We start from the raw sequence: 25,588 nt of genomic DNA on the forward strand, positions 1-25,588 counted from the left end.
TTTTTTTTTTTTTATGTAATTATATATAGGCATAATTATGTATGAATCATATATGTTAATGATAATAATATTACCAACATTATTATATAGCGCATATCACTGCCAAATGCGTCCCTATAGGGGCTCTTTGAAGAAGACGGAAAAAGCAAAGAAAATAAACTAGAGAAATTGCTGACAATGGCACTAACTCATTTAAAATTCTTTTAAAATAATTGTTTTCAGAGTTCTTTACATAATGATGGGGTGGTATTCCAAAGTGAAGGAGCAGCATGGGCAAAGATTCGTTCTCTATTATACTTTGTTAATATCTTTTTATCGAAGTGAAGTATGGAGTTAATTAATCAGTCAATCAATAAATCAATCAAAATAGATGAATAGTCGCATTATTAGCTGACCATGGCTTTTCATCTTTTTAAATAGTTTGTAAATAATAGTGTGCAGTCATTTTTTTAGTACGAACTCAACTTGGATGTTTCTGAAGCAAGCTTCATGCATGTAGAGGTGTTCCTTTGTCCTTTTTTTCTGCTTATTCATCCGTTCCTCTACCAGTGTTGTTTTTCAATCCCCTGCATGAATTGAGAGATCAAACTGACTCTTAAGACTAAAAAAAATCATCAGATATATTTTTTAAAAGTAAAAACCTTGCCACAGCCACATACTGGCCCAAAAATATATTTTGAAAAAAAATGTTATTTTGCTTGCTTTTATGTAATGTCGAAACATAAATCATAAATCGGAGCAATACTTTATTTTGCTTTTAGAGTCTCTTCCTTCAGCAGGAAACTGATCCACATTGTGCTGCACTCAACCCAGGTGAGGTAAATGGGTACTGGTACGAAGTAATTCCTTAAAAAGCTGTGTGCGCTATGAACGCCTAGCTTAGCCGGGTAATATAGGAGCGCCTTGAGCACAACATGCATGGTGGATATGTGCGCAATATAAATACCCTATATTATTATTATTATTCATATTTTAATTCCTCACTAACTTGATTATTGGATCTATTACATAATACATGCATATGCTCATATTGATAGTTCAGATCCATACTAATTACCAAAAAATAAAATATTTGAAACTTGTGTGGCTCCATTTTGATTAAATGCTCAATACTCTTCAAGATGTAACAAATACAGAGAAATATGATGAATACTGAATTGTGTAAGTCTTTATGACATTCCAAACATGACTGGCTTCCCTTACCAGCCCATGTCACGTATCCAAACTAATTGAAGACCAGCTTGCATGAAAGTTATCATTATGGTAACTTTGCCATCCAATGGTAGCTTGCATGGAATCCTTGATTTTGATTGGTTGGTGATCAGCGTTACCATGGAAGTTACCATGATAGTAACTTTTATGCAACGGGGCCCATCTATATATAAGTGACAAGAAGTAATGAATTTTATAACTCTGTCCTCGTTACCGATATTGAGAATAATGGCTGGCTATCGATATTGGTTCAAGAGGTTTTCTTTCCATGGATAATATCCAGCAAATCAAATCATATTTTTCTTTCCTTGCATGGGGTTAGACGTGCAAAGTTACTTTCGACATGGACTAGAGATAACTTATTATGGCAGTTGTGTCACCCTTCTCGGTACATTCCCTTTACTAGAAAAACATCTTCCTCTTCTCATTCCTTCTCCTTTCTCTCTTTCTTACTTTCTTTCTATCTACACTGTTAAAAAAACCGTGATTTTACAGAAAATAAACAGAAGATTTTGTAGAAAGCAATAACAGAATCATTCTGTAAATTCATAAAACAAAATTTTTTCTGCAATTGAACAGAACAGGTCTGTTTAAAAAGGGGGAAAAGGGTGTTTTATTCAAGGAAATTTGTAAGATTCCATACATCAAATACCAATTTCCTGTAGGATTACGCAATTCGGTAAGATTACAGGTGTTCTCGAGAGTCTGCTGCAAGAACTTCTTTTATTTTTTCTAACAGTGTATCTGAATCTTCAATGTTGTGGTAGGAATCATCCATATGTGCTTATTAGATTGATATAAAATACATTATATTACAATTCAGAAATTAATGTTATATCTCGAATACCCCTTTTATTCAAAGCAATGTATCTTTATGTTTAACTATATATAGGGGCTATATGGCTGATCATTTCACATGCTCATTTTTAAGACAATGCTTGTATTATGTAATGTGCCTGTTACTTATGCCGATACTGTACTGTTCTACTACTGTCCTGCATTGGCAGTATTGTGCTTATCTTAATCTTAGTCATGTATATGTATGCACTTTATAAACTACTTTCCTTTATTGTGATTCCAATAAAGTGATATAAAATCAACCATAATACCAATTAGTTAGAAATCGCATAAATGAAACAACGAATCTCAATTTGAAATTTGTTGGAATTTGGATATCCAGAAACATGTAGGATGAGAGAGAAATGGATGGAAAGAGAGAGAAAGGGAGGGGGGGGAGAAGAATCACCTGCGTAGCAAGGATTTAATTGAGGGAGGTAAGTGCGCGCGAAGTGAGCTCGGGGGGGGGGGAGTGAGGGTGCAGGTCCCCCTCCCGCGTTAAGCGCGAGGTTTTCAATGTCTCATCAAATTCAAATCAAAAGAAGTTTTCCTCGCGCCTCTAGTACCCTTATCAGCTAGAATTCAATTGACTTGGTGTGATTAATACCCTGGTCACATTTGCTCTACGGCGGTCGTACGGCGAGTCGAAAAAAAAGGCGTTTTAACATTTTTTTTGTACCAGCTACATATAGGTGGTTTGAAATAAAATTAATAAAACGGCTGATTTCGACTCCCCGTACTGCCGCCGTAGATCAAATGTGACCGAGGAAATGTCGTGATTCTCGTTCCACGAAATTTGGGAGTGAAAAATATAAAAAGAAAGAAAGAAAAAACAAAGTATACAAGCGCATTTTTTTTCTTTTCACAATTTTTTGAAAATAAAATTGCCCCCTCCTTCGGAAATCGTGAATATGCTCTGGCCGGGTGTGAACATGGCGAATGTAGGGCAGCAGAGGACCTAAACTTGAATTCATGTAACGGCCTATTTACCCTCTCCTTAATCCTCCTTTTCTCCTATATACCTATTCAAAATACATGTACCCTAAATATTCCATTTGCATCATCAACCCATCCCATCGCAAAGCTGAATAAAAGGGCTTGGACAAATAATACAAACAAGCATGTATCGTTTTCAGATGCCGAGATAGCTCAGTTGGGAGAGCGTCAGACTGAAGATCTGAAGGTCCCTGGTTCAAACCGTACAAAGTTATGGACTGTCCCGGGTCTCGGCAATTTTCTTTTCTAATTTCCTTCCCAAACCGTAAGTATACTCTGCGTACATACCGAACCATACCGAATATCCGTGGTATTTGGGGAAAACCTTTTGAAAATATTCCCCCTCTATAATAATATGAAATACTCCGCATTATTAGGCAATATGAAGTTAATAATAATCTCAAGTTCATTGTGAACCTCGAGGGCCGGGACTCACAAGAGATTGGAGACCAATAGGTGGGTTTATTTACACTAAAAAACATTTACTGCTGCAAATGACCGATTCCAATATATCTTCAAAACATTTCCTCCATGTTATGTAATCTTGAATATATATAACTCAATTTTAAAATATATATCATGTGATTTTTCCAAGATGACGTGATAGCTAATTTGGGAGAGCGTCAGACTGAAGGTCTGAAGGTGGTCCTTGGTTAAAAAAACATACAAAATTATAAACTGCCCGGGTCATCACGACAGATTTGGAACTACCTGATCCATTTTTTATAAGGGTGGTGCCCCCTCTTTTTAGTGTGTTGACACGTTGGACAATAGATGTGATTATTTGCATCGAAGTGATAGTGAGTGTGTGTCATCTCTTGTTCAAATTTTGATTAATAATAATAATAGCAAACACAAATTTTACCACCAAGACGAGTGAATAAAAAACTTGATGAGGGGAAGACTTGGAAAATAAAAATGTCACTACAAAAATATTTTCTCTCTGACTTTCCGGATCTCAGCACGCGTTTTACCCCCATGTCTTTTTTTCTGAAATAAACGAGAGACAGAGAGGAAAAATATCAGCGTTGGAGTTTTATATGTATATTTAGTGGTCGTGTACGTAAAAACATGACATTAACATGATATGTTACCAGTCGGGTAAGATACGTTACCGTGGCGTATCTGGAAACATTCTAATGTTCATGCGAGCAATCACACACACTAAACAATCGCATGCACACATGTTAGATGTCTTAAGCCTATAACTGTTCCATCAACTTCAAATAACTCTCAAATGTATCATAGTACTCAAAAAGATAAATGAACTATATTCTGTCAATATTCAAAAAATGAAAATTCTTACCAACTACGTAGCTGGGATGAATAACAAACGACGAGAAGCCTTACATCTCCCTCAGACATGTCAGAATCTCAGCTCGTAACGCTCAAAGTGTCATTTTTTCTTTCTCTAAAAAAAAAACACGCCTTTTCATTGACGTGTTCTGTGACAGTTTTCAACAGAGAAGGACCCGTTTTATGTCTTAGCATGCATGTGCCATATCTCGTATCAGTGGCAAATTTATCCCCAAAATCCCACTCACGATCGTGTTCTAGCTGTGCCCCTTTCACCTGAGAAGGACCTTTTATGTCTGAGCAAGTGCTCCCTTGCCTTGAGCCTTTTCTGGAATTAGTGCCTCTTTTACCCATAAAAGTGCCCCCCCCCACGAACATACCCTGTGCCCATTTCACCTGAGATTGATCCGTTTTTTTTTTTCACAAGTGATCATTTGCCTTCAAATAGGTGCCCTTTCTTGTATCAGTGCCCCGGAAAAGTGCTCCTCACGAACGTGTTCTGTGCCCCTTTCACCTGAGAAGGACCCTTTTTATGTCTGAGCAAGTGCTCCCTTGCCGTGAGCCTTTTCTGGAATCAGTGCCTCTTTTACCCAGAAAAGTCCCCCCCCACGAACATGCCCTGTGCCCCTTTCACCTGAGAAGGACCCTTTTTTACGTCTGAGCAAGTGCTCCCTCGCCTTCTTGTGCCCTTTCCCGTGTAAGTGGCCCTTTTAACCTAGCGGCCCCCACGAACGTGAATCTGTGCCCCTTTCACCGGCAGAGAAGGACCTGTTTTATGTGTTGATGGGTGCCCCTTTGCCTTCTCATAGGTCATCATCAGTTACATGTAAGTTGTCCCGAAAAACCACATTTCGTGCTTAATGAGTGCCATATTTAGTAGCGCCGTTCTGCTTCTGATTTGGCAAGTGCATAATGAATGAACACAAGTCATGTGAGTGGGGTAGAGAATTTTTTTTTTCTGTTTTAAGATCATGGCCTTACGCAGCGGGGGACACATTTTTTTTACTGCAGATTTTCACAAAATTCACCCAAAATCAAACATTTTCACTTAACAAAATGCAAAAGTACCTCAATGATCAGCTCGGTCACTTCGCTTCCTCGCTTTCGATTTTTTCCAAAAAAAATAACCATACCCCCCACCATTCAACTTCACTCCGCCGCCCCTACAGTAATGTTTGGAAATATGCCTTGCAAAGTGGGGAAAAGGGAAATAATAATGAACATCCCTGAATCACTAGTGGGAAGAATACATCGTCATCAACATGATCAATGTCACCATGATCAACCATCATTATCAAGACAATCATTGCCATCATTATCACCATCACTATCATCCCTAATATTCACTACATCATCACTAGCATCGATGCTAGCTATTACCTTCACTAAATCACAAAACCATCATCACCAATACTAGCATCACTATCATACACAAATCATCACAATCATCATCATCCCCATAATCACTATCATGAACATCTTTATTATTTTCATCATCACATTCAACATTATTACAAGTACAGGCAAGGAAATAAAAAGAAAGAAATAAACATTACTCCGTGGAATGTGTAATTATATACATTTAATATGTTACATAATGTCTCTGCTTTCTTGAACTCAACTGAAAGTGATACATTTCTCTTTCAAACTGACACATATATATGTTTAATATACTTCAGTGCTTGAATAACAAAGGATAACTTCATCAAAAAAAAGTTAAGCATTGACTAAGCACCCTCGTAAGAAGATAAAGGGCACAGGTTTCCAATCCAACCTCTCTGGATTCACAGCATTGATAATTTGTAAAAATAGACAATAGCCAAGGCATTTACTCATTTGACTTGCAATAGTTACAGGCTTGAAATTTGATGCTTTCAGCGTGCCAACTTACCAGTATCAACAGACGGATATACCATAACATTATTATGTACAGTAAACTTTACGCAATAGAAAAATAGGAGTATTCATCATATATCATGTTAGCTCATGAATAAACATGTATATATGTACCAATGGATTGGTACAAAATTCATGCAGGCCTTGCAATGATGTACTGAAACATTCACATATCCAATCCATTATGCATGTCATAGGTTCAATGAAATGTCAATGAATCAACTTAATACATGTAGATGAACAAAAAAATAAGAGATATCCTATATTCTTCCATACATCATATTTTGAATTCATATAAAAATGATTTTTTTTAAAGTACATAGTAGGGGTAGTAAGCATATATGAGCATACAAAAGTTAAAGGACAAGTCCACCCCCAACAAAAACTTGATTTGAATAAAAACAGAAAAATTCAACAAGCATAACACTGAAAATTTCATCAAAATCGGATGTAAAATAAGAAAGCTATGGCATTTTAAAGTTTCGCTTATTTTCAACAAAATATATGAACGAGCCAGTTACATCCAAATGAGTTGATGACATCACTCATTATTTCTTTTGTATTTTATTATATGAAATATTCTTATTTTCTCGTCACTGTCATGTGAAATGAAGTTTCATTCCTCCCTGAACAAGTGCAATTCCATTATTTTATGTGCTTCAGGCAACGAGGTCCTAATCGTCAAATTCGTAAAAATTGAAATATTGTATAATTCAAACAATAAAAAACAAAAGAAATAGTGAGTGAGTGACATCATCGACTCTCTCATTTGGATGTAACTGGCTCGTTCATATAACTATTTTGTTGAAAATAAGCGAAACTTTGAAATGTCATAACTTTCTTATTTTACATCCGATTTTGGTGAAATTTTCAGCATTGTCTTATTTTTCTCTATTGATTCAAATCAACATTTTTCTGAGGTGGACTTGACCTTTAGGGAACAAGAGTATACAACTTACATGTACATGTAGTGGAAAGCTTCCAAACTAAAAGCATTGCTAACTTTTACCTAAATTTACCCCATCTTTTCTTTTCTATTTCATTCTATTCTTACCTACCGATGTAAAAACAGGATTGATTCTTCTTCTGATAAGATCATGATTGCTGACAAAAAAAAAATATTATGATATCATAAAACAAAATAAAAGGAAAAGGGAAAGTAAGGTCATACTGTTAATAATTGCTTAATGATATGCAAACATTACATTCCTTTCATCTACATGTACGTATAAGAGTAGGCTTACATGTTAATACAAAATTCATATTCCTTACGTAATTTTTGTTTTGTATCAGATTTAGATGAAATTCATGTTGCTGTGCTTGTTTATTTTTTCTTTCTTTTAAATCAATTAATATCAATTGTGGAAAGTTGTTGCATTTAAGTTCCTCTGTATCCACTTTACAAGGATACCTGTATAGTAAGGAATCCATTAACTGTGTTTTTATGAATTAATTGCAAGGAAATTGAGAATATTTTCAACAAAATAAAAAGAAATCTTCATGGAGTGCACACAAAAGTGAAAAAAAAAACAGGATTAAAACATTGAATATAAAACAAACTAAACATACAGTATTACAACATTCAAGTAAATAACCAACAAGCAAAATTTATATCGATAACATTTCCTTTTAAAAATCAACTTTTGATCTTGGAAATTACATGGCAGATACAACAAAATTAAATTATCCTACATATTACATTTAATAAATGTACCATTTTGTCTACCTAAAAATATGTTTGATATCACAATAAAGAGCATTTCTTTAGTAAAATTTACATTCTTTATTTTCAAAGTGCTTGCAACGTTTTCAAAATTCTGCATAGTATACATGGATGAGAAAAAACTATATTGTATACCTGCAGGCTGTACAAAACTAAACAAGTAATTTACTGGAAATAAACGTACCTGTCCACATTTCAGAGAAAAAAAATCCTATTATACATAGCGCTTTCTCACCCTCTGGTAATTGCTTGCTAACACAATATCCATTTATTAACATAAACAAAATACAGTTATATACATGAACATTGTTAAGTGTTGCTGGGGTGATAAACCTTATTATCAAAATTTGAACAAAAAAATGGAGGACTGCTTGAAAAAAACTGTAAATGACATCAGCAGCAAGCTTCTACCTAGAAACAAGTGGAATGCCTCTGGCCGTCTCACCTGCATCACGCAATTCAATATAGCAGCAGTGCTCACTTTGAATACTACTCTAACTCGCACAAGATGTTCAGTGATACATGGTTACTCTTATTTCCCTTTTTTATGAACTAGACCAATAAACTTACAGAGATATGATGGTTATTCAACAAAAACCCCAACATGGCCAAAGTTCATTGACCTTACATGACCTTTGACCTTGATCATGTGACCTGAACCTCGAACAGGATGTTCAGTGATACTTGATTACTCTTATGTACAAGTTTCATGAATCAGATCCATAAACTTTCAAAGTTATGATGGTAATTCAACAGATACACCCAATTCGGCCAAAGTTCATTGACCTTTGACCTTGGTCATGTGACCTGAAACGCGCACAGGATGTTCAGTGATACTTGATTACTCTAATGTCCAAGTTTAATGAACTAGACCAATAAACTTTCAAAGTTATGATGGTAATTCAACAGATACCCCAATTCGGCCAAAGTTCATTGACCCGAAATGACCTTTGACCTTAATCATGAGACCTGAAACTTGCACAAAATTTTCAGTGATGCTTGATTACTATTATGTCCAAGTTTCATGAATCAGATCCATAAACTTTCAAAGTTATGATGGGAATTCAACAGATATCCCCAATTCGGCCAAAGTTCATTGACCCTAAATGACCTTTGACCTTGGTCATGTGACGTGAAACTCATGCAGGATGTTCAATGATACTTGATTAACCTTATGTCCAAGTTTCATGAACTAGGTCCATATATTTTCTAAGTTATGATGACATTTCAAAAACTTAACCTCAGGTTAAGATTTCGATGTTGATTCCTCCAACATGGTCTAAGTTCATTGACCCTAAATGACCTTTGACCTTGGTCATGTGACATGAAACTCTGATAGGATGTTCAGTAATACTTGATTAACCTTATGGCCAAGTTTTATTAACTAGGTCCATATACTTTCTAAGTTATGACATCATTTCAAAAACTTAACCTCAGGTTAAGATTTGATGTTGACGCCGCCGCCGCCGTCGCCGTCGCCGTCGGAAAAGCGGCGCCTATAGTCTCACTTTGCTTCGCAGGTGAGACAAAAATTATCTGCAGGAAATAAAAGGATTTTCCCAAACAATATTAGGTTCCCACATCTGCCATATTTACCAAAATACAGCTTCTTTCTGGGCTAAATGTACTGTACCCTTATTTTTGTCTATGAATTTGAGATACAAGGTTTTTAACAACTGAGCAACGATGTTGCTTTGTGCTTCGTGCAAACAAAAATAAACACTCGTGTCCATGGTATGATTACTCTTAGTCCCACATTAACAAATTTTCAATGAATTTGTAACAATATCCAAGTGATAAATCAATACAATGGTATGATGTACAGTTGTGCTCAAAAGTTTGTTAACCTAACCACGAAAAGGCACGCCTTCAAGCCGAGTGTTTAATGAAGAAAACAACACTACAATGTTTGGCATGCCAATAGAAACAGTTTATTGAAGGTAACAATATTACCTGACTTAACAACATGACAGAACTTTGACAATTTCAATATGTTCATTCTCTGGTTGGATTCACCAACATTTGAGTAACCAGTGCTTGATATTAGCAGTGGCACTGTGGCCCAGGGCAAGCTAAAATGAGAGTCAGGCCACCAAATTTCTGTAAAAGCTCACACTTGGTGGCCCGGTCACTGAATGAACAATGTTGTTATATTGGATTGTGCAGGATTTTCATCATATTCAATGTATATTTTTCATAATTACCATTTTTGGCCTGAATGCCTGCATGTTCTGTGAAATTCTGAGAATACCGAGATTTGTCTTTTCTGTTTTGGGAACCTGGGAGACTAATAAAAGGTATCAAAATTATGCTTTAAATAAAGCATTTATAGCAGAACATGTAGTCTAACATCCTGTGTAAAATAAAGGACAATTATCTAGACATCTACATATACTGTATATGACTTTGTTATGAAGCTAAGCAGACACATTCTCCAGCGTTCATTCACATATTTGTATGTACATGTATGATACACAAGGCAGTATGCAATGTACAGAGGTCGCCAGTAAAGGAGTTGAAGACAAGTAAAATAGGTTGTCATCTGCACATAGTACTTACAGTGTAGTCATGTACTTGAAAAGTACATGTAAATTTGACTGACTTAAATGAAATGGTGGATAGTTTGTGCTGCTGATGGAAAAAAAGGTTCAGTGTGTGAAGTCTGGACAAGAAATCAAACAAGCAGAGTACTATGATTTTTGTTTTCAAAATGGGTGTGAATGCCAATCACTTGGAAAGCAAACATCATACGCAGTTATTTCACTGATGAGACAATGAGATGGTTAGTGAATATGATGTAAGGACCTTGGTATTCTACCCTTGGTAATTTTTGGACAGAGAGAGAGAAAAAATATTTTATTTGAAGTTCAGAGCAAAACAGCATTTACTCTTGTCATATAATCATAAAAAGGAACATCCAGTTTTAATGCAAATTGCAATAAAGGAAAATTAACTATAGAAACTACAGGTAAATCTTATGTACAGAGGTCTACAAAACTGTATTCATATTTTACCTTTCTCCTTCACAAAAGAAATAAATGGAAAATTACTTGGAATAATGTGCTACTTTTATATGATCCTTCAATGTACCTATCGTCGGCGGTCATCCGAACCCTTGTATCACACATACAACGGTGCAAACCCATTTCACAGAGAAAATCAACTTCAAAGTTAACCATAATTTTCACTCTTAGTTCCCTGCCTTACAACATAATCATTGCTTGAAAAATACATGGTTGGAAACACCAAAAAACTTGCTTGACATTGGTATCTTTATTTTTACACAAAAGTAAGGATCCGAGAAAATATGGCAAAAGAGCTACATGCTTGTAATTTCGGTTTCAGCGACTTAGATTTTCCATGTACAAAAACACCATAGGGAAAATGCAATACGTTTTGACTGACCGCGATTTCAATGTGCGTGATCAGTCAAAACGTCGTCCCAATGGGATTTGTGCATTTTGTTAAAAATTTGTATGGCATCGTCATGAAAATCCTCTATCTCAGAAAAGAAAATAAATTGCTGTCTAAAAATTTAGTTATGAATAGAGTAGGAGTTGTACTTTCATTTTCTGCAAAAACGTCAAAATTGATTTAAAAAAAAACCAAAATTGACTGATACGTCAGTTCTGATGACCGCCGACGATATAGGTGATCGCTGACACATGACAGCTCCAACAACAAATGAAGGGGAAAAGCTTTCATTAAGTGCCTTTCATACACCCTATCTGCCCATTTCATTTTCAAAATATTCTATTTACACATACAGGTATCTCCATTCTTCCATGTCATAATGTGGCTGGTAGGATAGCTTCAGTGGTATATGATTGCATCTTCCCTGTTAGACGGCTAGTTTGCTGATCTCTGATGACTGCTTTCTATGATGAATAGAGTCTGGTGTTGGGATAGCCTCACCGGTTGGTTTTGGAGCAGAAGGGATCCCACCAGGTTTACCACTCAATGGGCGCCTACCCAGCTTACCAGACTGCTTCGCCATGTTGTAATCACCAGAATCAAAGTACTTCATCTGCAGGTGGTCAAAGATCAAATCACCAAAATAGAGATTTAAAAAAATAAAATACCAAGAGTGATGGATAGAAAAAGATTCAGCAACTAATTGGTGTTTCCTTCAGCAATAATCAGTAACATAAACGTACATGTAGAGGGCTCATAAATTCTAAAGCTTCTTTTAAGTTTGTAATATCTCTTGAAATTGATCACAGGATGCACCTGAAAAGTGATAAACGAATGCCAAGGAACAATTTTGCTTAACAAATTTGAATAGCATTTTTGGTCATAAGAGAAAAGCTCTCTACTAAGTAATGTACAGTCCTATGAAAAATAAGACTTTATTCATGGCAGTCTTTCAAAAATATGGAGCAAATTGCGATGCGATACCAGGAAAATTATGCCCTGAATATTCCCTGAAAGCAAATCCATATATTCCTTAAATTGTAATGGCATAGATGATATAAAAACAAGTATTTACCCACAAATACCAATTTGACTAAGCATCGCTTTACATGTAAGACGATTTTTACTCCGATAATCAACCACAAAGAACTATCCACAAGCATAATTTTTGGAGCTCCTCGATCATCATGTTGTACATCTTTGAGATTAATGAGTTTGATGTTAAATATTGCCAAATAACTTCTATTCAATATCAAATAATACTTAAAGAGAAATGCCAGTAGTTGCAGTAAACACTGATTTCATGAGAAAGTCTGTAAAACCAGGCTTAATTGTCAGTATATCATTGAGGATCTAGGTCTGGTACAGTTACACAAACTGAATTTTGTGAAATCTTGAAATCTCGGTGAAAAATGTTCACACTGAAGATCACTAACACAGAAAAGCGCACGTGAGACAGTGTATTATTATTGCTTTGAATGTCGGCCCGACGCTTGACCCGAATCCTGTGCTTATTTACTAATTTTTCAGCAATTACACAATTTCTTCCAGAATCATTTGGCACATATTTTTTTATTTATACAACAGGCACTTTGGTGGTCATTTCATTGGATTCTGTACAAACTCATTTTGATATTGTTACCACAACTGGCATTTACCTTTAATAATATGATAATAAAAACAAACAGTAAACCCAGTGTAGAAATCATACAAATGATTCTCATACTTACGCCTTTATTAAGCCTCTTTTGGAGAAACTGAGATCCTCCTGGCTTTGACAGTCCTCCAAACTTTGCTTTCAGCTTGGCTTCCTCCATTTGTTCTATGGACTATAACAAAAAGAGATATACAGTATAAGAAACTTAAAATTAATGGAAATCTCTTCTGAATGTATCGGTAAACTTCTTATCCGGTACAAAAACAATGGGTTACATGTATATACAGTGCGTCCCAAAATAGTTTTCATACCCTTCCTTTCAGTGGGCAGTGCTCGCTCAAGCATGAATAGTTTTCCAACATTTTGGTGTCATTTGAAAGTTGACTTTATTGGCTTTCCATATCTATAAGTCTTTTCCCGCAAAGTGCTACATTTTTTATTTGGCAGCCATTTTGGGACGCACTGTATAAGGGTATAACATTGTTTCATAGTCTAAATTCATATTTGTATATACATGTACATATACATGTAGGCAGTGTTAGTGCTTCACCCTCTTTTCCATTCAAACAAGTTTTATGTACTAATTAGTGATTAGGTTTTCCATAGGCACCCATGTATGATGTAAAAATAACCCTCTTGCACAAAATCATGTGTGAAAATTTGATATTGCAGAAGTTATAAGAAATTTGGATGGAAAAAATACCACTAGAAAACTGACTATCAATTACATTCACATTTTCGAATTCTGTTGGGGAGAGTGAGGTAAAAGCCTAAGGCTACCTTTTTTTATAATTCCAGATCTTTTTAATGTCAAGCAGTAACATGTCTATTTACTCTAGAGTAGACCACATTTTCTATCAGAAATTTTAGAACTACATGTACAATTGTAATCAGCCTACTTTGCACATTAATGAGCCATAAAGATTTTTGTCAGCTGGCCTTATTTGCCCCACCGAAATGGAGCAATTGAGGCCGCCTGATTTATGTACGGTACTTGGCTCTCTAAAGTGGCAATACTACTTTCAAACTTTTGTAAAGAAATGAAGGGTTCACATCTTTAGTAAATCATACTGAGAATTCATTGTTAAATTCAGAAAAAGATTACAAGATGAGCATTTACTCACAGATGTAATTGTCACCATCTTGTCATCTTTGTTATTGTACATGTAGCCTACATGTAGCTACAAGACGCATATAGAGGGCAGTAACTGGGATAGCGTGCGGGATATTTTAGCATCTAGGTGAGATTCATATTTATTGACCAATGCACATATTTTTCATTTAGATCAGGATGTTGCCACCATTCACACGTCTCGTAGGTGTAGCTAGGCTACAACAACAAAGATGACAAGATGGCGAAAACATCTGTATGATAGAATGCTCACATGAATCTTCTTATTAATTTTTTTTCTCGAATTGAACAAAGAAATTTCATTTACAAAGGGAACTATTACATGTAGTGCCTAACGAGGATGAAGTTGTAGCCCATTTACAAAAATTAGGGCTAGAAATCATAGGTTGAGATTTTGAGGAGGCTTAATCATGGGAATAACAATGGTGTGTGTACATAAATGGGGTGCAATCCTTGGCTCCGTGGATATTAAGCACATAAATGTATAAATTAGTGAATAACTATCAACTTTTAACGTAAGGATCCTCTCTATACTACATCTACTAAACCACATGTAGTAAAAACATGTGCCAGAGGGTAGAGCTATTTCTCTTTATCCTTTTTTTTTAGAAACCTCATGAATGTCACCGGCGGATCGGGGGGGGGGGGGCAAAGCCAGCCCGTGCCCCCCCCTTTTGAGAGGCACAATTAAAGTAGTGTACTGCAAAAATGCCATTGAAACTAGTCTTGAGGACTCCACGATAATTTCTTCATCATGGAGTCTTCAATCCCCGTCCATATATCTATAAGAGACACACGTATGTACATGTACACAAAGATGGATTTCCCTAGGAAATCCAGATACAGGGTGAAATCGGTTTGTATTATAGAATTTTATTTATCTATGAACCTTCAGGCGCCTAATGCATATAAAGGGATAAAAGATTATTTCACTATAAATGGTAAAATTGAGACGTTTCTTACCAGACCTGGGGTCCATTGCAGAAGGATTTGCCTTTAAATGCAAGTAAAAAAATCAATCGCAAGTCCCAAATGCGCGCTGATGACTGGTTGAAAATCAAGTTGCGCATGATTTGTAGAGTTGCGATTGATTGCAACTCTTTCTGCAATGGGCCCCTGATCTCCCTCGATCTGTTTGTCAACAAAGCAAAGACAATTTAGACCTGACCCTTGAACCACTTCGTGACGACGTACTTCTGACTAGCAATGCCGTTTTGAAGAATACTTTAAAAAAATTATTATTTCACAAATAAATAATTAGTAGTATATACTAATTATTTATAATCACGTATTAAATTCAATACACAATTAAAAAAATTTAACACGTGAGTATGAAATTTAATACCTGATTATAAATAATTATTATATGATTATATAATATTGACTGGCCTTGAGGGGAACATCAAATATATTGCCAGCAAAAGAATCGTATTGGCCAGAGTCTTTAGACGAGGGCAATATGGGTCATTTAAGGGCAATATATTTGATGTTCCCCGAAAGTAGAGCTAGTCAATATTTCTATTATCATCCAAATCAGATATCAGAGCAAAAATCATGATAATGGGGATATTTCTTTTAAAAATAGAGTTCTATTGTGTCATGTTAATATCAGGGTCTAGGCTCTGCACTTTACCATTATGACGTACTTGCAAACACCCGGATCCAGTGTTGTGTTTATTATGATGTATATTGTTGGTGCGCGGATCATTATGAAGCATATCTCTTCATACGCATCCTCAAATGCCTGGATGTGAGACCAGGGAAAATACAAATGTATATTTTGCATCATCTCTGCATGCAAAGTAAATACACGCATTGAGACCGAAGAAAATACAAACAATATACCTATCGGTAGGGGAAGGTGGGGTAAGTTGAGCATAGGGGCAAGTTGAGCCACCAGCCCCCAGGCCAATAATGAATGAGTCAGACATTGTGGTGGTGTCATGTATTGATGAACCATAGCATAACCCCTTACCCCACCACATTGTTTTCCACTTTGAAACAAAAAGTAGTTTCTAATCTTGAGGGAAAAGTGTGAATTTCAACCAAAAAAGTAAAAAAGAATGTGAAATAGATAAGTGCTTTATACACACACACGTCTTTAAATATAGTAAAGACATGATAACAACATTGTTAGTCCAGGTATGGATCTTCATTCTTGTTATAGTCTTTTATATGATGGATGCATAATAAATGTGTGGATGCAAAATTATCGCACTAAGTTCGGACTGGGGTAAGTTGAGCCAAACAGCATGGGGCAAGTTGAGCCATGGTAATTCTTATGGTAATGCATCTTAAAAAACAAACAAACCATAAAAGTCGATTGAAATGCAGGCTGAAAGGAGCAAATTTACATGACTGCTCTTTTCCTTTTAATGGACGTTAGTATTTATAGAGAATTAGCAAGTGAAAAGACTTTAAACAAAAGATTGACATGCTGGTTCTCCCCCCATACATTTTGTACGTAGTTTTTGTGGCTCAACTTACCCCATATATGGGGCAAGTTGAGCCATTTGACATCGGTTTTTCCAAAAGTCACGATGACTTGCAGTGTGGGGGTAGAAAGTTATATGTAGGTGAAAAACATTTCCCAAGAATCAAATTTAAAGGCAAGGTACTTATTTCTACAATAGTACTAGTCATATCAATTCTAATATGCAAAATGCAAAAAGTGTCACAATTTACCCCGCCTTCCCCTATCCCTTCCTGATATTCAGAGAATGTAGGGCAATACAGTTTTGTATAAAATGAACAGCTTAGATGTCCGATAGGGGTGATATACCTAATTATAAAATTCAATACGTGATTATAAATAATTAGTAGTATATACTAATTATTTATAATCATGTATTAAATTGTAGTATTTGTGAAAAAATAATTCAAAACGGCATCGCTAGTCGGAACTACATCGTCACAAAGCAGTTCAAGGTCAGGTCTATTGTCTGCTTTGTTGACAAACGGATCGAGGGATCTACGGGAGATCGCGTCTGGTAAGAAACGTCTCATTTTTACCATTTATAGTGAAATAATTTTTGTCACTTTATACGCATTAGGCGCCTGAAGGTTCATAGATAAATAAAATTCAACAATACAAACCGATTTCAACCTTTCCTAGGGAAATCCATCTTTATGTACATGTATATGGACGGGGATTCACCACTCCATGATGAAGAAATATATGTTCAAAAAATATCATCATGGAGTCCTCAAGACTACTTCAATCCCCCCTTCCTTTGGATAGTGAAGACAGCCGAAGACCTTTTTTTGCTTGTCAAATTTATTTCTTTGTTGAAAACCTTTTTTTCCTTGTCAAATTTTTCCTTTAGAAAATTTGCCCCCCTTGGAAAATCCTAGTCCTGATCCCGCCTGGATCCACCCCTGCCTTAGTCTTGAGGACGCAATGATGATGATTTTTTTTTAGATGTCATATATACTTCATCATTGACGTCTTGACACTCTCTCCATAGACTCTTCAGCGAACGACCAAAACAAAGATGGATTCCCCAAAAAATCCATCTTTTTAAACCGAAATCAAGAAAATTCATTTACTTTTATTAATTCTTACACCTTCCTACGCCTAATGCGTAGGAAGGTTTTAAATATTACTTTCAAAAATGTAAAAAAATGAAGATTTCTTACGTAACTGATGCCGCGTAGACCCCTCGTTCCACATGTAAACAACGGAAATACAATAGCGTCGACCCTTGAACCGCTTATTTATGACGTACTTCCGGAAAGCAATGCCGGCTTAACGAACAATTTAGAGATAAAAATCTTATTTAACAAATATCAAAATTTATTTTGTGATCATAAATAATTTATATATATTAATATGAATTATTTATGATCACAAAATAAATTTTGATATTTGTTAAATAAGATTTTTTATCTCTAAATTGTTCGTTAAGCCGGCATTGCTTTCCGGAAGTACGTCATAAATAAGCGGTTCAAGGGTCGACGCTATTGTATTTCCGTTGTTTACATGTGGAACGAGGGGTCTACGCGGCATCAGTTAGGTAAGAAATCTTCATTTTTTTACATTTTTGAAAGTAATATTTAAAACCTTCCTACGCATTAGGCGTAGGAAGGTGTAAGAATTAATAAAAGTAAATGAATTTTCTTGATTTCGGTTTAAAAAGATGGATTTTTTGGGGGAATCCATCTTTGTTTTGGTCGTTCGCTGAAGAGTCTATGGAGAGAGTGTCAAGACGTCAATGATGAAGTATATGACATCTAAAAAAAAATCATCATCATTGCGTCCTCAAGACTACCCCTGCCTCATGTTTATCATTTCTCTTTCCAAAAATTCCAGCTCCATTCATCTCAAGACAGTTTAACTTTAATATCTTTTTTTTGTTTTTACATGTTTTACTTTTTGTTTTAACCGATACAGGCAGCAGGGTGCGGTTTTAACGTTAAAGTTTAGGCTAAGTTCTTAATGTTTAGTTTAACTTTAAGACAATTCATTGTAGGCCCCTACCTGTTTTGATGGTCTGTCTGTCTGAATTGTTTTTGGAACAGGAGGCTTGATGACAGGTTGAGCTGGCCTAATAAATTTTCCAGTGTCTGTCTTTGGAATATTTTGATTTGATTCTGTCATTACAGGCTGCGAAGGTGTTGTTTCTGGTGGTGGTGTAGTTGTCTGCGAAGGAGCAGATTCCGTTGTGTCGGTGGCGGCAGGTGCCGCAGGGGTAGTGTCCATGCTCTCTTCCTCAGCGGGAGCTTGCACTTCCGTCCCCGGAGCTTCGGCGGGAGTAGACTGTGTTTCCTCCGCTGAAGACATCTTTCTGTCCGTTCGGTACCGTAGTAGTAGATTAGAGATCGATTCAGGTCACCTTAAATTGTTGAGGCACATAAATTAGCTACATACAATTTGATACACTGGGATGTATTATAATGACATAGAATTACCGTGTCTGTAATTTGCAACCATCTGCAAGTAATTAATTCAATGTGTTTTTTTTTACTTTGAAAACCGAGGATTCTGGAACTGCAGCTCAGCTGAATAATGGCGGTGGATGACGTCATAAGAAGATGTTTATAATTAACGCACGAGCTCCGCGAGAGGTCGAGGGGGCTCTCGACATTATTTTGTTCACGCCAGCTGCTAGATGAATGTTTTTCAGCTCTCTCGAATTTTTGGTTGTAGGCCTAGTCAGAGGCGGTGAACTGTGGCGGGAGGTCCGCCCCCCACCCCCGGAAAAAAATTCTCGTAGGAAATAGTTCTTTTTTTTTCAAAATGCCCTATTTTCAAAAATGGAATGTGCCCTTCTTCAAAATGAAATACCCTTTTTGAAGCTAAACATAGGTTTCTTCGAAAATCACAATAGTTTTGGCTCGCGCTTATCAATATTAAAGGGGAACCCAGCCCTGGCCATAAAATGTTGTGTTGGGAAGGAGAAAAATAAATTAAACGAAATGGTGAAAGTTTGAAAGAAATCAGACAAGCAATAAGAAAGTTATGGCTGTTTTAAAATTGAGATCTCTAAGACTATGTAGATTTCAAATTGGCAACTGAGTAAGTAAATTATGACAAGGGGCAAGGACAACTTTCCCATAGGCCATGTACTTTATTATCAGGGATTTGTGGTTTTCTCCTAAGTACCCATTCCCCTGGGGCAGTAATCTAAATATAACCCAGGTAGTATATTGTTTTATGTCCTCATGAAAGAAAAACATAATCTGAAATAAAACTTTTGGGAAAAATGACATTTTAGCCATAATATGTATTGGAGTACATGGAAGAGTAGTCCTTGCCTTACATCACTATGCTATCCCATATGCGGCCAATTTGAAGTCTCCATGGGTATAGTGATTACCAATATTTACAACTTTTAAAAATTCATAACTTTCTTGCTGTTTGTCCAATATTGTTCAAACTTTCACCTATCAACTTGTCTGATTTTTCTTTTCCTTATGAAAACAAATTTTTATTTGGGTTGGATTCCCCTTTAAGTGTAAGGTATTCGTCCTATTCAAATGTTCATGGTTTAATAGTTACAATAATGCACAGAATGTCCAGCTTTCAAGTCGGAATATCATGTTTAACGCGCTCGCATCAATTATTGTTTATTAAAATACTCATTCTGTTCCTGTTTTTTTTCCAAAGCTTTTTTTAAGACTAGCCAAACGTGTTTGGGTTATTTTTCCCCGGGGTCATATTCTGCCGATAACTCGCTTAGGGGCCAAAATGTGTAAATAAAACACGCGAAAAACTTGTTCAGGTTATTTTGCACACAGAGAAAAACTCGTTTAGGGGGTGTGTACAGCAACCGGACTGCCCCCCCCCCCCGGGGGACTGTTGATCAAGTTGCGCATGATATTTAGAGTTGCGTTTGATTGCAATTCAATCAACAAATGGCCCCTGTTCATACAGAAACTCTTAGAATGTCTAGTTTTTAGATTTAAACATCACACATTTTTTGCTCGTTTTTTGTTTGCGCTCGCACCAATGATTGTTTATGAAGGTAGTCATTTTGTTCCTGGTTAAATAAAATGCCTAGAATATCCAGCACAGGCAGCTCACATTATTCGATTGGTGTGATAGCTGTCATAAGTCACTAAATGCAGTCTTTAAAGGGTACCTATTCCCGGGGGGGCCACTTCCATTCACGAGTGGATACCATGCGCGACCATGGGGTCTCGAAAAGCACCCTAACTTAATTTTCATATTCTTAAAATGCACCCCTTAACAAGTATTGGTGTGTGAAACCCATCCCTTAACAAGTATTGGAAACAAAACTCTTGGCAAATATTCCCTGAAATGAACCCCTAAACAAGTACAGGAATGTTTTATTGTTTATACGGGTCCTTTGGTCGTCGGCTTTATCCTATTTAGTTTAGTACGACCCAACCGTCTACACCTCGCGCAAATCGGACTCTAAACACGAAGTGTTGAGGCAAAAAGGACATCCTTTATAAAACATTTTAATTTTGTTTTATCATCCCCGCAAATTCGACCCTAAACACGTAATTTTCCTGGCGAAATAGATACCCTTTTTTCATTATTTTTGTGTTTTTGACACCCTTATCACGTTACGTACGTAACGTGCCCTATCGTGAAAAAGACATCCTTTTTACGTGTTTTTTTGGTCGCGCATGGTATCCACTCGTCAATGTAAGTGGCCCCCCCGGGGACCTATTCTAGGTATTATATTACAAATTTCAACCCGCGCTTCGCTCTAGCGTTAATTCATGTCTTTTCTTCATGGTTACAAGAACTGCTCAAATTGTTTATATTTCAATTCTTATTACATGAACTTTCCAAAAGTTTGAGCCTGTGACTCGCAATATCTCACAAAGTTGCCCGTAACTTATATTCTTTTGATTTCAAAGCGAGTTTGACTTAAGACTTCATTTTTTTTCAAAACCTCTCGCTTGGGGGAAAATAGAACCTAAATATATCTCTTAGCAATCAGATATCCCTCAAATTAAACTTTGCTCAACCAAACTTCTTGTCATCTTCATGACGATGATAATCTCATGGTTAAAATATTTGTTCGCACCAAAATGCCCTTTTTTGGCTTATTGCCCCCCCTCAAAAAAAAAACACTGAAAAATTTGTTCCGTCACCCCTGGTCGAAGTCTACATTGGGAATTTGGGTGTGGTAGGCCTATTAAATAATAATGTAATTGAGCAAAGACAAAGATATACAGAATAAGTGTTACAAAATTCAAGTTTACGGATTGTTGACAAAATAAAGAACAAATTACAGTGCGTTTATGTCATACCTGCATGTGAGAAGTAGGCCGAATAAAAGAAGATATCCGAAAAGTGGAAGACTGATATAATAAGGTAATATTTTGTGTTCATTGCTCCGATTGAGAATCATCATAAGTGTATACCTATTTTATGCATGCATGACTTCAGTACAAAATCAAGCAAAGTTTTTTTTTTCCTCTGCCTTTTTTTCATTGTATTTCAGACAAAACTTTAAACAATAACCCTCCCCTTTAAACAAGAAAATTCAAGTCTTTTATTAATACAACCGGGGGGGGGGGGGGGGGGGGGCAAAGCCAGCCCCCGCCTCCCCTTTCTGAGAGGCACAATTAAAGAAGTGTACTGTACCCTTGTGATAGTGAAGACAGCCGAAAACCTTTTTTTTTTGCTTGTCAAATTTATTTTTTTGTTAAAAACCTTTTTTTCTTGTCAAAATTTTCCTTTGGAAAATGTGCCCCCCCCCTGGAAAACCCTGGTCCTGCCTGGATCTGCCCCTACCTCATGTTTATCATTTCTTTTCAAAAATTCCACCCCAGTGAAATGAATGTGCCCCCCCCCCCCGAGAAAATCCTGGTTCTGCCTGGATCTGCCCCTACCTCATGTTTATCATTTCTTTTTCCATAAATTCCACCCCAGTGTGAAATGAATGTGCCCCCCCCCCTGGAAAATCCTGGTCCTGCCTGGATCTGCCCCTACCTCATGTCTATCATTTCTTTTTCCAAAAATTCCACCCCCAGTCAAATGATTCATCTCAAGACAGTTTAGCTTTATTTTATCTTTTTTTTTAAAGTTTTAACCAACATACAGGCAGCAGGGTGCAGTTTAAATTTTTAACCATTTTGTCAAATTTCCAGTAATGCTTTATAGTGTCATATCATCAAAGACACTAACCCCTTGAAGTGCATTTGATGATATCCATTTGGTCTAACATTGCTTACTGTATACAGTGTAGTTGGATGAACTGTTTAAAAACCAGAGTTTCAGTTTACAAATTGCAAAATAATATGTACATGTAGATGAAGTGAAAATTTGAAAATCTGGACATTAGACAAAATGGCAATTAGGCTAAAAGTGGCATTAAATGTGTAGAAAGAAAGCAAAATAGCTTAAAAGACCAGAAAATACCCCCCCCCCCCCGAGAAAAGAGCAACTTGCAAGAGTATGCAAACAAACAATGATTCAAGAAAATGTGACTTAAGTGCTGATATATTTCAAAACCAACATGTATGCATCAACAATACAAATGTATCATTGTACATGATAATTCATTACTCTTACATAAAGCATGGAGCAAGTCTCCATTCTAATCACCCATATTATCGACTGATATTCCAAATAAAATAAGACAAAACAAAAACAATCAAACCTTGGCACTTGATCTGATATCATAGTTCACCAGAAATACATGTATATCCCTCAATCATTTTCACTTTTTATGGGGACACTGTGCATATGTTTGTGTCCATTTGGTTGAAAAACATTCCAAAGAACAATATTTTCATCATTTCCCATGACATAAACATCACTTATGATGACTTGCTTTTGTTGACTAGAGTCAACAAGAACATGAGTAAAATGCTGATTTAATTGTTATGATCTTACCCATGTTCTGATAAAAAAGATTGGTTACAGTGTATTCTTTAGTACAGCCAGATTTAATTTCTTGCTCTTTGAATCATATTCAATTTTCAGAGTAAATCAGCATCAATACATGGAAACCACCTACTGTAGCAGAATTTAGCTTCAAATAAACAGAACAATAAGAAATCATGGCAACCACATACTGTAGCAGACTTTAGCTTCAAAATAAACAGGACAATAAGAAATCATGGCAACCACATACTGTAGCAGACTTCAGCTTCAAAATAAACAGGACGATAAGTAAAACACCTGTTAAAAGCCACTGAAATCATTCAATTTGATTGGCTGATAGTACACTTGTATGTATTTGTTATCAAAACAAGTCTTCATGAAACAAGACCTACATCAAATATACAAAATGTGTTTTTGACATTCATGGTTTTTGTTACCTTTTATGAGAAGAATTTATCCACAGATTCAGATTCACTTCTCCATGAGAAAAGAATAATATGTAACATTTTAGATAACACTTCATTGTTTCTAGGCACTGCATACTATTACCCAGGTCTTAGCAGGGCTACCCTAATTGACCGGTCGAGCATTCAATGAATTCCATCCTACCAGGAACCAGGGTTGACTGATTAAGTCGTGATTTAAATCACTTTTTTTTAATCATTAATTTATATCACTTCCAATGAAAGATGTGCAAATGATTGATGATTTTTTGTCACTGTGGCAGTTTATTATTTTTTTACTCAAAAGAAATAGATTTCATCAACTTTATATCATCAAATATTAATAAACCCTTCATATCTACTCAGAGCAATTAAAATCAAGTTAATTTTGCAAAACCAAAGATGTATAAGTAGCCTTTATGCGGTAACACTTACAAATGTAGACCCCTACTCCACTGTTATAGCTGGACTTACACAAATTATCCCTGTAAAAAATTTTCTTTGATAGTTATTAAAAAAAGTCCATGTTTCTTACATGTATTTAAATACATACACTCTAGTGATGTAGCTCTGGAACCCATATCATAAGAGTTTCTCATTTTTTAGCAAAAATGCTAAGAACTGCCAAATACTACTATCAAAGTTTATTGAAATCATTCAGATCAACTTGCAACTTATTGAAACAGTCAAATAGTTCCAACTATGGTTCCAACTATGGCTCCTTCTTTCTTTTACTTTTCGAACTGACATAATTTGAACAAAGAAATTATCATATTTTGGAAAAAAAGAAAAGCATATTTATAAGGCAACAATAGTCAAAACTGACTAGTTTGCCTATTCAAAATAACAACAACATCAAAGAACAAAGGAGGTTTAAACAAACGAAAAATGAATGCACTTTTCTTTAACATATGATCTTCAATCCTTGGCTTCAATATAAAAAAATGTTTCTCTTTGGAGAATGTGAGTCTCAGAGTACTAAAATTCTTTCAAAGAAACTGATCCTCATTTCATGTTGAGAGCTTTGAATAGGACCACCAACTATGCAGCATCAGCTGTACCAAGACTGTTCATCAAGTTGGATTGAAGCAGTCAGTAGGAGCTCCCTAAAGTAGACCCAGCAGAAATTGCCAGCATCTTCATGAAGTTAATATTTTCTATAAATTATAATTTGACTTGATTAATTATTACTATTATTATTATCATTTATTCGGCACTTAAAGGGCAAGTCCACCCCAGAAAAATGTTGATTTGAATAAATAGAGAAAAATCAAACTAGCATAACACTGAAAATTTCATGAAAATCGAATGTTAAGTAAGAAAGTTATAACATTTTAAAGTTTTGCTTATTTTGTGAAAAACAGTGATGCACAACTCCCAGACATGCAAATGAGATGGTAAATGATTTGACAATAAGGACCAACATGACTGAACCAAATGGTTTTAAACAATGCTAATTCCACATGTTCATTGAGGAATTAATCGTTGTTTCACTGGACATTGAGGAGAAAATTAGAATACTTCATATTTCATATAGTAACTACAAAGAAAATAGTGAGTGGATGTCGTCATCAGTCTCCTCATTTGCTTTCCGACCACGATGTGCATAGGCCTATACGTAACTGTTTTGTGAAATTAAGCGAAACTTAAAAATTTCATAACTTTCTTA

At 35.8% G+C, this 25,588-nt stretch overlaps 1 protein-coding gene and 1 non-coding gene across 2 annotated transcripts; one reads left to right on the plus strand and one right to left on the minus strand.

The window, feature by feature from the left end:
* The first annotated feature begins 3,187 nt into the window (after nt 1–3,187).
* On the plus strand, nt 3,188–3,281 carry TRNAF-GAA. The gene has a single exon. It is a non-coding gene; the product is annotated as a tRNA-Phe (tRNA).
* An 8,390-nt stretch (nt 3,282–11,671) lies between these two features.
* LOC121416232 (cAMP-regulated phosphoprotein 19-like) lies at nt 11,672–19,198 on the minus strand. Its single transcript, XM_041609739.1, has 3 exons — nt 18,644–19,198; nt 13,105–13,203; nt 11,672–11,987 (listed from the first exon to the last, which is right to left on the minus strand). The coding sequence occupies exons 1-3, from the start codon at nt 18,944–18,946 to the stop codon at nt 11,802–11,804; spliced, it is 588 nt and encodes a 195-aa protein (XP_041465673.1). The 5' UTR covers nt 18,947–19,198; the 3' UTR covers nt 11,672–11,801.
* Between the last annotated feature and the right edge of the window lie 6,390 nt (nt 19,199–25,588).

Source organism: Lytechinus variegatus, chromosome 5 (assembly GCF_018143015.1).
Source record: "Lytechinus variegatus isolate NC3 chromosome 5, Lvar_3.0, whole genome shotgun sequence".
In the NCBI taxonomy this organism is placed as follows: Eukaryota; Metazoa; Echinodermata; class Echinoidea; order Temnopleuroida; family Toxopneustidae; genus Lytechinus; species Lytechinus variegatus.